Source organism: Chinchilla lanigera, unplaced genomic scaffold, assembly GCF_000276665.1.
Source record: "Chinchilla lanigera isolate Chin_1 unplaced genomic scaffold, ChiLan1.0 scaffold00070, whole genome shotgun sequence".
In the NCBI taxonomy this organism is placed as follows: Eukaryota; Metazoa; Chordata; class Mammalia; order Rodentia; family Chinchillidae; genus Chinchilla; species Chinchilla lanigera.
The window spans coordinates 5,739,683-5,755,775 of NW_004955471.1; the positions used below are offsets into that span (position 1 = coordinate 5,739,683).

At 40.4% G+C, this 16,093-nt stretch overlaps 1 protein-coding gene across 4 annotated transcripts in view; it reads right to left on the bottom strand.

Annotated features, from left to right (window-relative positions):
* Sh3d19 (SH3 domain containing 19) overlaps positions 1 to 16,093 on the bottom strand; it is a gene marked incomplete at its 5' end in the record, with an annotated part of 86,566 nt that overhangs the window by 15,380 nt on the left and 55,093 nt on the right. For all 4 annotated transcript variants that reach the window (XM_013522887.1, XM_013522886.1, XM_013522885.1 and 1 more), the window contains 6 exon segments: positions 1,099 to 1,189; positions 6,251 to 6,391; positions 6,564 to 6,632; positions 8,688 to 8,952; positions 9,984 to 10,045; positions 15,512 to 15,624. In XM_013522887.1, coding sequence (XP_013378341.1) covers positions 1,099 to 1,189; positions 6,251 to 6,391; positions 6,564 to 6,632; positions 8,688 to 8,952; positions 9,984 to 10,045; positions 15,512 to 15,624 — 741 coding nt within the window.

Below are 16,093 nucleotides of genomic sequence, written 5' to 3' on the forward strand. Positions count from 1 at the left end.
GCAGATTTGATTAGACAACAAGGTAGTACTTAGTTCTGTCCACTAAGGTGGTATGTTCCATTGATTAGAAAACAGATTATACTAGTCAAACTGACTTTTTGAAAGAAAGTGTTCTGAATTTTGACATTATGAGCTCGCTCTCCTAAGATCAAATTAGTTGCATCTACTATGCATTGATGAATGGGGAATAATGTTTTTAAAGCTATTACGTTGGCCAGTGATTCCTACTGGTGCCAATATAAATCTCTTGTTGAATATACAGTGAGTAATGAAAGGGCTTTATAGACATGGTATATTATCACTACTCTCATTCAGGCTTAAAATCATTTCAACTTCAAATATTAACTAAGGGAGTACTATAGCTCTTTGGCAAGTGAATTTATCCACACTAAAATACACTTTACCAAGTGTATAAAATAAATAAATCAAGAGTTTATTTCAGGGCTGGTGATGTATCTCGGTGATAAACTACTTGCCTAGCATGTGTGAGCCCCTAGGTTTAATCCCCAGCATTGAAGGGGAAAAAAAGTTTATTTGTAGTCTTGGGTATGAATGGTATGTAAAAATGGTTACTAAAATTAAGCATTTTGATCTCATAGATAAGTAGGGATAAGACAATTTAGGACAAAAGAACTTCACTTATTCAACTAGAACTGAAACTTTACTACAAAGACAGTTAGTACCCAGTATTATGAAAGAGTTAAAAAGGTTAGCCCAGGTGCAGTAGCACACTCCTACAATCCCAGCACTGAGGCAGGAGGATCGTTGTGCATTTGAGGCCAGCCTGGGCTACAAAGTGAGCTCAAAGCCAGTCTGAACTGTATAGTGAGACCTTGTCTCAAAAAGACCAAAAAAAAAAGAGAGAAAAAAAAAAAAAAGGAAAAAGTTAATTTGCTATTGTCCCCCACCCCCAGGGAAGTGTATGTAACCGAGCTCTCTGGAATGGCCGGGCTCAGTGTTCTTTCCTAAAGGCAGAACACTGGAGAAGGTACCATCTCCAGTCTAGGATCTACAAGCACAGAGAAGAAAGATTAACCAGAGGAAGATGTCTCACTTCTGGACCCTATGGCTCCATCAAGTTATTATTTATGCCCTTACCTGCTGGAAAATCATGAAGAACAACAGCATGAGGAGTATTACTGTCAATAGGCTTCTGAGCATGGCTTGAATCCTTAGGGGTCAAACAGGGCTGCAAATGAAGTGAAAGGATAGATGCTGGATTTATGCACTCAAAGATGGTCTTAGCTACTTTTCTCATGGCTAAGACAAAGTATCTGACATTCACGATTTAAAGGAGGAACAGTTTATTTTAGCTCACAGTTTGTAGAGATTTCAGTCCATAATTGGCTGGCTCCAAAGGCAGGGTGGCATGGCAGAGAAGCATAGCAGAGGAGAAACAGCTCATGGCAGGGAAGGCAGAAAAGCAGCAGCAGCAGCAGCAGCAAGCCTTCCTTTGACTTGTATCCCATCCAGGTTACAAGCCTACTGGATGGGGCCAGCCACATCTGGGGTGGGCCTTCCCAATACCCATACCCAGAACTAAGCTAAATCAATCATTGGACTAATTTAGTTATCGCAAACTCGAGATTCAGCCACCTCTGAAAAGTCCCACCTATGAGTGCATGAGGCTTTGGGGACATCTACATATAACTCATATACAAGCCATAACAAAGACCAGTCCTCTTTTTCCCCTCATTAGAGTTCTCTTGACACATTACAAGATGCAAACCATATAGGCGAGCAAAATGAGGGAATTAGTATCAAACTGAGAAAAAATGTCTTTTTGTCATGGAGGATAGAAATAACTCTCAAAACCTCTAGCACACATGCACACATCTATCCATCTACTGTCCCCCCGCCATTTCTTCCTCGCTTGCTTTCTCCCAGAAAGTAAAACAAAAAGGAACTCAAGTTAAAAAAGACAAAAAAACCAATGGTACTTATTCTATCTCAAAGCAGTGTTTTTTTTTGTGTGTGTGTGTGTTTCTTTTTGAGACAGGGTCTTGCTGTGTAATTCAGGCTGGCCTTGAGTTCACTATGTAGGCCAGGCTGGCCTCGAACTCATGGTGCTCTTCTTACCCCAGACTCCTGAGTGCTGGGATTATAGACGTGCACCACCATGCCTGGCAAAACAGTGGTTTTTTTTAAAACCTCTTTTCCTTTCAAGCTAGTTTTTTCCTTACTGTGCCCAGGATTAAACCTTTATGAACAGAGCCTTAAAAATTGTATGTTTATTAGGATGAGAAAAGAAGAAAGTTCTGCAATTTATATTCTATTTGTAATGAAAGGAGTTAATGACTTCCCACAGAAGTATAATTCACAAAAAATAAAATCCATTTCATTTATTACCACTTAACTGAATGCTTTCTCTAATTTGAAAGCAATGCTACCTCCCATGCCTGGCCTGGATTTCCAATTTGGTTTGACTGGTTTATTTTGCAGTAATTCTAAGTAAATTAGCAAAGAGAATGTAATATTCTCCACCCAAAGCCAGCGGCCTACATGGGCTGAGGAGAGGGTAAGATTGAGGAAAGGCCTTTCCTTATCGACAAGCAGTTGCTTGTCGATAAGCCCTTAGTTTCTTTACACAAGAAGACAAGCTTATCATTGTCGTGGTCAGCAAATCCGACTTCAGGGTGTTATCTGGAGTTAAACTTCAAACTCTCACTGGGCACAGTGTTTCACATCTGTAAGTCTAGCACTTAGGAGGGTGAGGCAGGAAGACTGCAAGTTCAAGACCAGCCTGGGCAACTTAAATACAAAATCAAACAACTCTTCAATTAAGGTAAACCTGCAAAATAAATGAAGGCTGATTTTTGTGCTTTTTGTCTCTTCACCCTGTCAGTGATTCCTGTGCTCTCAGCCGCACCCCAGCACTTCTCTCTGCCCCTCCCCTGGCCAGGATACCGCGCTGTGAATAAGGCTCCACTCTCCCTTCCCGCCCTGCAGCGCCTCTGCTTGGATCTTTCCTGAATCTCCAATGCTCTTTCAACCACAATGCACCACGGAGGCAACCTGTATTTTCTTAGATTAGGTAAACTGAAGTATGATCTAAGTCAAGATGGTAAGGGCTAATGTGGCTCACTCTATCAGCTTTCTGAGGTCACACTCACATTTTCTTAGGGACTGCTCAACGCTTTTCCCTAAATAAATGAGCAACACGGGAGTTTCAGGAATTGTGAAAAGGAGCTGGGTGATGCTTTAGATTTGGAGTAGCTTTAAATTTTCTTTATTTATGCAATTAATTTTATGTGTGTATGTGTGATTTTCATTTTTCTTACATCTGTGGAGAAAGGAGTGACTACGCAATAAAGGACGTTAGGCTAGATGGCACTTATTTGGATAAAAAGAAATCAGAGATCTACCTCACACCCAACACAAATATTAGCCTTTAAAAATATACAAGATGGTTATACTACTAGTTTCTCTTAGTTCACTGAAAAGAAAGTGAACTAAGTATTTTTTGGAGAATTTTTATGCCCATATCTTATATTCTGAGTGACTACTTTGAAGGTAATAATATGCAATTTATTAACTACTGTTATTCTCCTATTATTGTTTTTTTTTCCCTCATTAAAAAAAGGGACCAAAGATCTAAACAGGAGCAAGCCGGGGAGATAGGGAAGGCAATGTGTGCCCCCCAAGTACAGGTCCCTTCCTTGCCTTCAGTGGACGGACATCCTGGGGAATGGTGTCCATCAGCTGGGCTGATAGATGAAGGGTAAGTGAAGCAGGCTAGCCAAGGCTGCCCACCAGTGGTCAGCACAGGGCCACCACACCATCAGCATGCAGATCTGGCAGGTAAACCTAGTATTTTCCAATCACTGCTAATACAAATGGCATTATACGAATACAAATAGCTAATATTTATTGTTCCTTTGCTGATGCCACGCACCTTGATAAACACCTTTTAGTGGTTTAGATTTGAAATGCCCCTAAAACTCATGTGCCAAATGCTGAGCTTCTGAGAAGACAATGGATCATGAGGGCTCTAACTTCACCAGCGGATTAATCCTCTAATTTGAGGACATTATGGCAGGGAATGCACACAGGCGGGGGACCTGGTCGATGGGGGTGGATCATGGCAGTGCGACCACGAGAACTGCACCTGGGCCCTGGCCCCTTCTTCTCTGCCCTTTCCCACAGTCTGCATCTGGGCTGCCATGAGGGGAGCAACCTTGCTGCACCATGACCTTCTGCCAAGATGCTCCGCCTCACTCCAGGCCCACAGCAATGGAACCACCCCATGAACTCAAGTCTCTGACAAAGTAAGCTAAAATTGAGCCACCAGTTGTTTTTATAAGGTATTTTGTCACAGCCAAGAAAAGCTAACACCTTATATGCATTAGCTCATTCAAGGATCTTTGAGATTTGACTCATGCATAATAAAATCCAGCTGTTTAGTGCACACGGTTTTAGTACATCCACAGAATTGTTTAAAAATCGGTATAACCGAATTTTAACTTATAACTTCATCACCTGTTCATCAGCAGTCACTGCCCACGCACTCTCTCCTCACCCCAGACAACCACCAGTCTACTTCCAGTCTCTATGGACTCACCTTTTGGATTTTTTATACAAATGGAATCTTATATCAATTCTAAAAACAACTCTGTGCGGTTATTACTTCACACATTAAAAGATGAAGTGGAGAGGGTTAAATAATTGCCTCAGGTGATGGAAGGGGCCAAACCCCAGCTTCCAGCAACACGGGCCTGTTATCTCCATGATACCCTCTGCAAGATCCCCTTTTTCCATGATCTGTAGGATTTAACTGCAACTGATGCTTAATACTGTATTTGCCGTATTAGAGGAATGTATTAGAGATATTTATCTAAAAGGAATGTATTAGAGATATTTATCTAAAAATGAGGCTTTCAAATAGTTAAGTTTTATTTTTCTAAGAAATGTAGTAATATCCAGCAGCCCAAAATCCTAAATGAAAATTCACTGTCACCAATAGAGATAATGACATGGCCACTTCAGGACATTTCTCAGTGTACAGCACAAGTTAGAAGGTGATGTTTAAAGTGGAAAACTGGACAGTTATAACTTCTATGTGTGTGGTGGTACACTCCTGTAATCCCAGCACTCTGGGAGGCTGAGGCAGGAGGGTTACAAGTTAAAAGTCCAGCCTGGGCAATTTGGCAAGACCCTACCTCAAAAGAAAATATTTTAAAAAGGCACAGGGGTATAGCTCAGTGCAAAGGCCCTGGGTTCAATCCCCAGTATCATCACTACCACCACCAAACACACACACACACACACACACACACACACACACACACACACACACACACAAACACACACAAAGGATAGCTCCCATTGCAACCATCAGTGTATTCTGAGAGAGGAAGGGCAGCAATGACAGATGGACAAAGCTATACTGAAACATATTCACATGCCAGATGCAATTAGCTGAATACACTGCTGTCTCTGCTCCCCTAAATATAAATGTTTCATTTCTGAGAAAACTTCAGAAGACAAACTGCCTTCTAAGAAGAAAGAATTGGATTAGATCATGGTAATTATGATGAATGGCAAACCAAATATTTTACTTGGGTTGAATGATTGGTGGGTATTATTTTTCATAAATGCTATATTAACAGTGAAAATTTAACTGAAAAATTTAAGAAGCTCCTCTAAAAATACATCTCTACAAATTGCTCAACACTATTTCTCTTGATAAACAAATGACCTCCAATAATCATTGTATCTTCTAAGTCTCTGCAAATTTGTTAGGCCTACACTGTGATTTGCAGTTGCTGGATTAGATTTCATTACTTCATGAGCTAAAATTAGAGCAGTGAGGTTTACATTAAGTTTACACTTTAAAAGAAAGTACTTTTTAAAATGTCAGACATAATGTTTATAGGACTCTTTAAAATCACTATCCATTCTGCTAGACAACTAATCTCTGCTACTTTGTTAAACATGTTTACAGTACTTAAAAAAAATAAACAGCTTTCCCAGTTGAAAACTCATGGGTGAGTGTTCTGGCTCTTATAAGTCAGCATGCTATGAAAAAGGCAAAACCAACAGTAGTCACTCTAGGTATCAAGTGTTTAGAATGGTAGTAGCAAATCTCTCAGAAGTTGTTTATTCTAAAAAGGGAATAAAAAGCTAAAATTTTTATTCTGCTTAAAATAACCATGTTAATAAAATAAACCTAGGGATGAAACGTAATGAATAGTTCTGTAAAGTGTGCTGCCATGTATAGCATGAAGGCTGTGCAATATTAATTCCTTACGTTGGCTCTGCTTCTAAGATGTTCATCAAGAGGAGTGATGATGTTCATCTGAGACGCGTGAACTCTGCCGGTACCTTCTCCCTTTTGGCATTCCAAGTAATTATTTTCTGCCTGCTTCAGCATCACAAGTACGTCCCCACGCTGTAAGGTACAATACCGCTCTCTGAAGCAATTATTATTTAATAAAACATTATTACTTTTTCACATTTTAATCTTTGGAGCCTAAAGCATTTAATAACGTGTAATAGCAGTAACAGAGGCCAGCTTTTTTTTTTTTAAATAATCAGTCTGTAAAGAAAGAACTCTGCTTTACCTTACAAGAGAGCTCTCCGGGGTTTCGAGAGACAATGTCTTCATTGGCAATTCCATGAGGCACAGGTAGCTTAAATGTAAACCGATAAAAGAATTATTCTTCAACCGAGAGACATCCCCACTAGTTGCTGACCACTTAGGGCCTGGCAAGCGCACCTAAGATGCAGCCTCTCTAGCAGTTAAATTCTCTTTCAGGCCCCTTCAGGCCCCTTCAGGCCCTACAACGAGAGGGGCCTGCCAGGTCTCGCAGACATTAAAGCTCTTGGGATGTGAAGTTGAGCTGACAGGACCACAAGGGCTGCATGTGCCTGAAGTTCCCTTCGACACCATAACCAGGAAGTTCCAGGTTACAGAGCCGGTGAGCCAAATCCCCTGGGGGACTCAAGGGCAGATAGCACCTGACCTCACAGCCTGTCAAGGCCCTACCTAATGCAGGGCTGTCACCGTGGTTGCCTTCTGACAGCTAACGGGTAACTGAAGCTCTCCATATAGGGCCTGACTTATGTTTCCATTTGCTTTGAGTCTGCAGTCCCCATGATACCTAGTGTCTGCGTAAACCCCAGCCACACCCTGGTCTACTCAGTTTGGTGTGGTCTTAGAACAGTTTTTACACCTGTGCCCCACTCTGGCCATGAGGATTTCTTTCCTTGCTTGGTGAATGTGAGTTGATGCATGCAGGCCAGAGGGTCTGTACAGTACACAAAGTACACCCAGGAGATGGAGAGGGAGGCTGGCCGGGCCCCTGGATAATCCAAGAGCAAAGATAGAAAGGTCCGTGCTGAGTAGCGTGGCTTCCCGGCTTCCTTAGACTCCATGTGGACCAGATTCCTGGCTAGCTGGCTAGCAGACTAGCAATTTAATGATATGGTAGCCATAGAAAAATAAATAATTGAAGCAATTTTTTATAACAAAAGACGTATCACTCTGAATATGCCATCATGTTGATGTAATAATTGCTTTGAGTTCTTTAAATGTTTTACTGTCAGAACGTATACAGCTGTGCTAAGTGACACTTGGCTTCCCCCAAGGAAGGGATCTTAAAAAAGAATGGCCGAAGTGGGTAGAGACTTTCCACCAGGAACAGTTTTCCTAGGGTGTCGTAACGGTTAGGAGCCTGGGCTCAGAACTAGTTAACCATGATCAAATCTCGGTTCCCTCCTTGCTGGTTTAATCTCACCATCTTACTTTCTCCAATTGTGCAATGATGATCTAACTCACAAGGTTCGTGTGAGGAATAAATGAGCTGCTTTATGTATAAGTGCTCCAAACAGCGACTGGCTTATAATTAGTACTCAATACACATCAGCCACTGTTTTTATTTATTTATTAAGTAACCTATCCCAAAGGATACCCTTGGGTTTTAGAATTAAAGTTTCATTAGTTTAAATGAATACAAATATATATGGATATAACCTTCTTATCTGCTGATTCCCTTCTCAAAGGATAATTTTTAAAAATACTGAGTGGTTTTTAAAGTAAAGTAAAAAATATCTGGCTCAGTGATGTAATGTAGAACAATACACATTATTAATTGCTGCCCCTGTTATGAGCTACTTTATCCCATAGTTGTTTAAGAAGTACAAATTTAAGAAGTACAGTTTTGCTCTCATTTTAATTTTTTTGATTTTATCAAGTTAACCTGACCAAAGTAGAGAACACATCAATTTTACTTTTCATCCACGGGTAATGGAGGCAAAAGTCATCTGACAAGAAAAACATTCACAGAGAACAAATTTACTAACCCAACTATCTCAATTACTGACAAAAACTTGTAACTAGTAACTATTAAATGGGACCATAATAATTAGGCTTACAAATGGAGCAAATGTGGGAGTATCTGTGCATCTTAGTAGCAGACACTCAATTTTTACTCAGTAGGCAGAGTAGTTCTAAGATTTAATTATATCCAGATATAACTATCATATTTGTCAGTTACTCCAATGAACATACCCTGCTCCATCAGCTTTCTCAGTTCTGGGTGTTACTATGGCCTGCTTATCTAAAGCACTCTATGCGTCAAGGGACAAGCCTGCATTTGTTTCATCTTTTTCTAAGGGATAATGGATCTTACATATATTTTAGGACAAACCTCTTGACCATAAACATTTTAAAGAGCAATATTTACCATGTATTTCTTGTACAGAGGGTGTCCTGGTTTCGGGCGAGGGGGCAGCACCGGATCTTGATTTTTAAAGACTTGGCTCCTGGCTTTTGAGAGTCCAGATGCCATGTGACTTTGTCTTTTCTGGAGATCCATGTCAGAAGAGGAGCGATTAAAAGGCAGTTTTTTACTTGGTGTTCTAGTGGCAGAAAGTTTGGGAGGTGGTGGTCTCTCAGGGGCCCCTTTGGGAGGAGGCCGTCGAGTTTGAATCACTTTGCCATTTACAGGTCTGAAAGTTAATGCAGTAGTCATGAGTCCGCGTTTGGATTGTATCAGTTTCTATTCTGTTCTTTCTTATAGGTGCGCGCGCACACACACGCACACGCGCACACACAGAGCTTTCTGCTAGTGTAATACAATTTACCGAAATCTGCAGGGTATGCTATTTTTGAGCAAATGACTGTTGCATTAAACATTACATTATTAGAGGAAATGCCATGATGTTCCAGCTTCCTCTTATCTTGCACTGGAGATTCATTAGTTTAAGACAAACAAGCACTTACTATCATGAGCTCTCAGAGGCCCCAACTGGTCTTAAACACATCATGACTGCTTCAGAAAATTAAGCACTTTCTACCAAAATCTGACATGAAAGGTGTATAATAAGATAATCAGGTATATGTACTAGGATCTTGTAAATTATTACAAAGGAAGATCCCCTACCGTTCACATTGTAGGAATCACTATTAAAATTCTAGTTTAGCTTAATTTGAAGAAAAGTAGTTCTGAAAGTGGAGTAAGATAGCTATTGCTTTGAAAGCCTTACGTTAATCACTAAGACAGAAATAAACTGTAACACGGCACCGTCTTTGACGGCAGCACAGCCTTTTGTTCACACAGCTCTGGGACTCAGGTGGTGGGTCGGTCACCTCTGAGTTCGCAAAGCCTGTCTTCCTTTAAAATGCCCAAACTGGGCCCATCTCCCTTACCCAGGAGGGTGACTGTGTGTGTGTGTGTGTGTGTGCTCCAGAAATGGAGCTGCTTTAGGTTTACAAAGCAGTCTTGCTCATTTGTTTGAGGAAACGTAAAAGAGGCCCAGGTCTGTGCTCTAAGTTTAGGAATGCGTTAAAAAGAAAAAGGTACAGAAATTCCAACAACCTTCTGTCAGAAGCAGACTGTGGGCTAGTGGCCTGGGTGAATTCGTGATTTATTTGATTCGTAAAAAAGATCTAAGGCCAACAGCATGCAGTCTGGATGTCAGAAGTAGATAGCCAGGTAGGAGTCCTGAATTCTTTTCTAACGTGTCCCATCCTCACTTACCTTGGTGGCAACCTAGGGGGTCCTCGCCCAGAACCTCCTGTTTCGCCTGTATGGTCGGGTTCCTACAAGTGCCAGACAATGCTTATTAGTCAAGGCCATCGAAAACAAGAATGTCTCAGGAGGAGTTTTGGAAAACTTTTTGGTTGTGTCTGTAAGTAAAAGTATAGCTAACTTACAGAAAGTAACTGAAGAGAACTTCATTCTTAAACAATATCAACTCATTATTCACCTCTGAGCTATCTGTGTCCTCTACAGGTGCAACACTGGGGAGAAATCACGGCATCATGTGTTGAACCAGAGCCTGACCAGGGTACTGCATGGCCTGCACCCGGTGATTTGGGAGACTTTAAAAGATGGTGTGAAAGTCATGGGGGCCGCCCAGCGACAATGCAAGCAGGCACCGTAGGGAATGAAACAAATCTATCGTGTTTATGCACCCCAACTACACAAAGGAAACCTAGTTCCTGAGTTTACACACATAGGAGGTTACTAGCTTGTTTTGCTTTGAACAGGAAGATCTTATCATTGGATGGTCTGACATTTTGTAGTGGGTTTCTTTTTTCTTTTTCTTGTGTAGTACTGGAGATTGAACCTAGGGCCTTTCACACCAAGCTACACCATCAGCCCATTTTATTATTTTGAGACAAGTTCTCACTAAGTTGCCTAGGCTGGGCTTGGACTTGTAATTCTCCTGCCTCAGCCTCCCCAACTGCTTGGGTTATAGACCTGTATCATCGGACCTGGCTTGCAGTAGGGTTTGAAAGAAAAGGAGGTAAAAAGCATAAGGGATGGTCTGAAAGGAAAACATATGAGGAGAAACAGAAGCCCAAGAAAGAAGGACGCTTGTACCACTATAGCAAAGGGGTTGGACAGGGTGACAGGAGGTTGTGTACAGAAGAGTAAAGGGGAACAATGTGAAAAATGAAAGATGACTACAGTTAGAATGCTTCAGTAGACGAGAGAAACTGGAAGGAGGGAGATTAATAGGAATGTTTCTCTAGGGGAAGGAACTTAAACTGTGCTGCTTAAAGCTTTGTGAATATATTATAGTTCAAGGACTAGAAAGTAAGTTAATACATGAGAAATATTTTCAGGTCTTCTGTTGAGTGAGAAGTTAAGGATCCTCACTAAATTCTTACTCTGTCTCCTTTGTTCACCTTTCCTACTTTCCTAAGACTCCAACATAACATCCAAGAGATATTTCTCCCTCCCTGCACTGACAGGGTCTTGCTATGTAGATCAGGTTGGTCCTGAACTCACTATGTAGCCCAGGTTGGCCTTGAACGATGGCGGCAACCCTCCTGCCTCAGGCTCCCATTGCTGGTATTACAGGAAGAGATAATATTTCTTTAAGGCCTTAGGCTAGCCCTTTAAAATTACATTGCCTTTTTTTTCTTTTTTGCAAAGGGGGTTGAATTATAGATTGGGACTCTTTGGCCTAATTCAGACTGTTTTTTAAAACTTACTTTCAAGATTTTAAATTCACCCTATTTATAATTTTTCCTTAAGTACCAAGTGATTAATTGCCAATAACTGTGATCATTTAAACATGTTTCAATGTTTTAAAAATCCCATTTAAAAAAACAAATTAAACTTGCCCTTAAAACTTGGCTTCACTAATGAGTTCAGTTAATGTAGTGAGACAAGTCACCAGCTCATAAACCCTGCAATATCCTAGAATATAATCCATGCCTTATAAATATGCTGCTGCCTGTATTTTTTCCTGACAATACTGCCGTGATACTTGAAAATGCAGTTATTTCTTTGGCCACCTTCAAAATTAAAACATACTGTAGCAGACAGGAAGAAACTTTTATCGCTTTTTCTCAAAATTATACTGGCTAAATAACTTGTTATTATGTAACTAGTTGTGAGATAATTATGGAAAAGTTAAAAAGGTACCAAAGTACAAGTATGACATGGAAATATACAGCTAATGTACCACAGTAAGTACACAGCATATGATCCTAATTTTGTACAAAATATTAGCTGTAGTTTTCTCTGGGTGGTGATGTTGTTATGAAACATCTTAAATTGTTTTTTTTTTTTCTTTGTAGTACTAGGGATCAAACCCAGGAGTACACATATGCCAGGCAAAGATTATACCACTGAGCTATATCTACAGCCCTTCTAAAAATTTTAGCTTGAGACGTGGTCTGGCTGAATTTCCTTTGATGGGCCTTGAACCTGTGAATCTCCTGCCTCAGTGTCCCTTGTAGCTGGGATGATAGGTGTGTGCTATCAAGCGCACTTTAAATCTTTTTCATTTCTCAATTTCCTACAGTGAGCAAATTTTAAAACAGAAAACAAAACAGTGAGTTGAAATTCTTTGGGGATGTCAGGCACATCCTGAGAGCACCGCTGTACTTTGCACTCCAACCACAGATCTAGGGCGGCTCCCATGGGAGGCGCTGGCTATGTTTGCTCAGGCCTGGGTTCCCACCTGCTTCTGCCGGGTCTCTGGCAGGTGACCGACTGGGGACTTCCTTCACTTCAGCATTCCACACGTAACTGGAAGCCTCTGCATTTGCTTTGTGGCAGTTTTTTCTAGTTCTAATGTCCTTGAGCTTTAGTGTTTGATGGGTTTGGATAAGCATTTTAGCTCCTGGCGAAGTTAGTTTTCCTACTTGTATTATTTCTATAGATGCTATCTTTTTGTTCAGCTGCATTAGAATTACACTTTAAGACCAAAGTAATTCCCCAGTTTTTGGTGGGATTTATTTATTTATTATGGTTTTTGTTTGTTTGTTTTTTTCCTTTTTGAGTCAAGGTCTCACTATGCAGTCCAGGCCGGCCTTAAACTTGCTTATATCGCCCAGGTTGGCCCTCAAACTCACAACAGTCCTCCTGCCTCAGCCTCCCAAGTGCTCGGACTACAGGCATGTGCCACCATACTGAGCTTTGGTGGCATCTAAAAAAGATTTTTCTCATAAGACTGTACTGATGTGTTGGAATTACCGAGTGGCCTCAGATGTGCTTCTGTGTCCTGAGTGCTAAAGCAGCCTGTGTCCTTCCACACACACCTTGTGCTGTACATTTGATTCCTTACACAGCCAATGGGGCCAGTGCCAGGTGGCAGCCTCCTCGGGGGATGCCCTGAGTTCCCACAATGGGCAGCAGAGCTCCTGCACAGAATGGCTCAGATGTTCCTCACCCTGAGAGGGCAGGTTCTCAGACTCACGCAGGAGAAGAGTAGCAGTTTTTGTCCTGCGCAGTCAGCAGACTCAGCAGGCAGAGACCAAGCCTGTCCCTGTGGGCTGCTGTCTGATGAAATATTCCTTCTAGAGACCCTCATCCTCGTCGCTAGTCTTTATGGCCTCTGGTCTACAGTTCACTCCGTAACTGGAATTCTCAAAGGAAAGGAATTACTTAGGTACACACTTGACCTGCAGGCTCTATAAATCTACACATGTGATTTCAAGCAAATCATTTCAGCTCTACCCTGTTCTCATGTTTATTCTTTCAGACTCAGTGTGTCTCAATGGCATGCACTTATGAAAGCACAGGCTGCTCTGACTCTTTTTATAAACAGTGTAGGGGCTGGGGATTTAGCTCAGTGGCAAAAGCGCCTGCCTGGCAAGTGCAAGGTCGTGAGTTCGGTTCCCGGTACCGGTACCGGTACCGGAGGAAAACCAAAAAAAAAAAAAAAAAAACTGGCATTTATTTGAAATAAATAAAATAAACCTTAGCCAATCTCACCAAAAAAGGAAAGACCATATCAGTGTAATTAGAAATGAAAAAGGCAAAATGACAAAGGACACTGATGAAATCCAGGATACTGTAAGTAACTACTTTGAAAACATACTACAATAAGCTGGGAGACTCCACAAAAAAATGGGTAAATTCCTAGATATATAGGGGCTGGGGATTTAGCTCAGCGGCAAAGAGCCTGCCTGGCAAGCACAAGGTCGTGAGTTTGGTTCCCGGTACCAGAGAAAAACCAAAAAAAAAATAAAAATAAAAAATAAAAAACAGTGTAGGACAGGATTTTCCTCATGTTCACGTGAGGCACAAACACAATTATGAGTACAGTATTCCTCCAGATGGATTAGCCTACTCTTACTTCCGTATCCTTTTTTTTTTTTAAGGTGGGAGTTGCTAGTGGATTGCTTAACACCAAATGTAATAATAACATATTTCAATAGAGCTTTGTCATTCAGAAAGCCTATTACATCACCTAAAGAATAACATGGGTGGTTTCTAGCACCCTTTCACTTCCTTTTACAGTCTTCTCAGAGTAAACGCCTGTAACCTTCTCAAACAACCACTGCCACATGGAAATGTGGGGTTTTCCCATTCAACAACAGTATAGAAAGGACCATTCTGTTCTGGCCTTTCTTGGCCCGATTTTATTTTTCTTTCTTTCTTTTTTTTTTTTGTTTTTTTTGAGACAAAGCCTTGCTAAGTAGGTCAGGCTGGCCTTAAACCCACTATTTGGCCCAGGCTGGCCTTGAACTTGCAGCAATCCTCTTGCCTCAGCCTCCTGAGTGCTAGGATTACAGGCATGCATCACCATACCTGGCTGTTGGCCCAATTTTAATAAAAAATTATTACCAAGTACTTTGAAAGTACAAGTGATCACTAAATTTTAATTCATTCTACAGAAAATCTCATTAACTTGGTATTGGCTAATTTAATTTAATGTCTCCTTCAAAGAATTTTCTCTTCACTAGATGATTAGATGGGTCTGCTGTACGATAAAGTACAGTTAATGCACAGGGTAAAGCTATTATAAAAATTTGAACTGAAAATTAGGTTCAAAGACTTTGAGAGTTGACTTTGTATGAATTAAGTCTTAAAGATCATTTAGCTTATGGAAATACTGAGATTGAAATAAAAATATATATACAAGATTTTCTGACCATTATTTTTTGTTTTTTTTTTGTTTTTGTTTTTCTTCCAGTACCAGGAATCAAACCCACGACCTTGCGCTTGCCAGGCAGGCACTGTGCCGCTGAGCTAAATCCCTAGCCCCTCTGACCATTATCTTAAATGTACAGTAATGTGTCATTTTTTTTAAATTAAAAAATATTTTTTCCTTAAATTTCACATTTAAAAAATCTTAGGGCAATTATTTTAAAGTTATGTCACCAACTGGATATTTTAAATAAAAACTGACAATGTGGTTAAATCTATTTCTGTAAGAATTAAAGTTTCTTTGAGATTTCTAGCAACTTCATTATTAGCATAATTTAAAAGGCAATGTCATTACATTGGTACATGACAAATTATTTCACAATGATATACAATGAATTAGCCTAATCTTACAGTGATCAAAAAAACGTTTTTAAGTACATGCATGGGGCTTACTAACTGGTTTCTAATTAAAGTTTTTTTTTTTTTGGTACTGGGAATCAAACTCACTTGCGCTTGCCAGTCAGGTGCTTGTGCCACTGAGCTACATCCCTGGCCCTAAAGTATTTTTAAAAAGTCTGAACAATAGTAAAATAATTTTGACATCAGCTGAGTATTTTAAATTAGTACATAGCTTTTTCCTCAACCTAGTATAATCTGTTAGGATCACTTACCACATTTCTTGTTCTGTCAGCATTACTGAGTCTTCCAGATGCTATACTGTAAGTGTTTCCAATAGGTTTTTCAGCGGGGAGCGGAGGTGGGCTTTGCGGATCCTCAGGTAAACCTTGCAAAAATAGCAGTAATTCATCAGTAATGTCTAGCCAGGTGTCCTAAAGGATGAAATGATTGCAGCTTGGTTCCTTAGGACGACATTATAGAAGACCCAAACAAAGAACAGACAGTTAAACAAATGAGGAAGAGCTCTCAGCAAACTTCAAAAATTGATGTTAGTCAACATCAATTAATTTTATTACATATTTTATAGACAGTGAAAGTAATACTAAATAATTGCAACAGTGTTAGCATTTGCTGGGAACCTTCTCTGTTCCAGGTATTAGCTCAGGCACTTCATTTGCAGACATACCTCTAACCAATAAACACGGTGCCGTCAACAAGTATGGTAAGTGTTTAAAAAGTTATTACAACAAAAGACACACTGCCATTAACTCCCCTCAAAATATTCCCCTTCACTTTGAACACATTTATCCTAGGCTTTCCGCCACTTTCTGAAACACTCTGGACGTCTTCTCCTG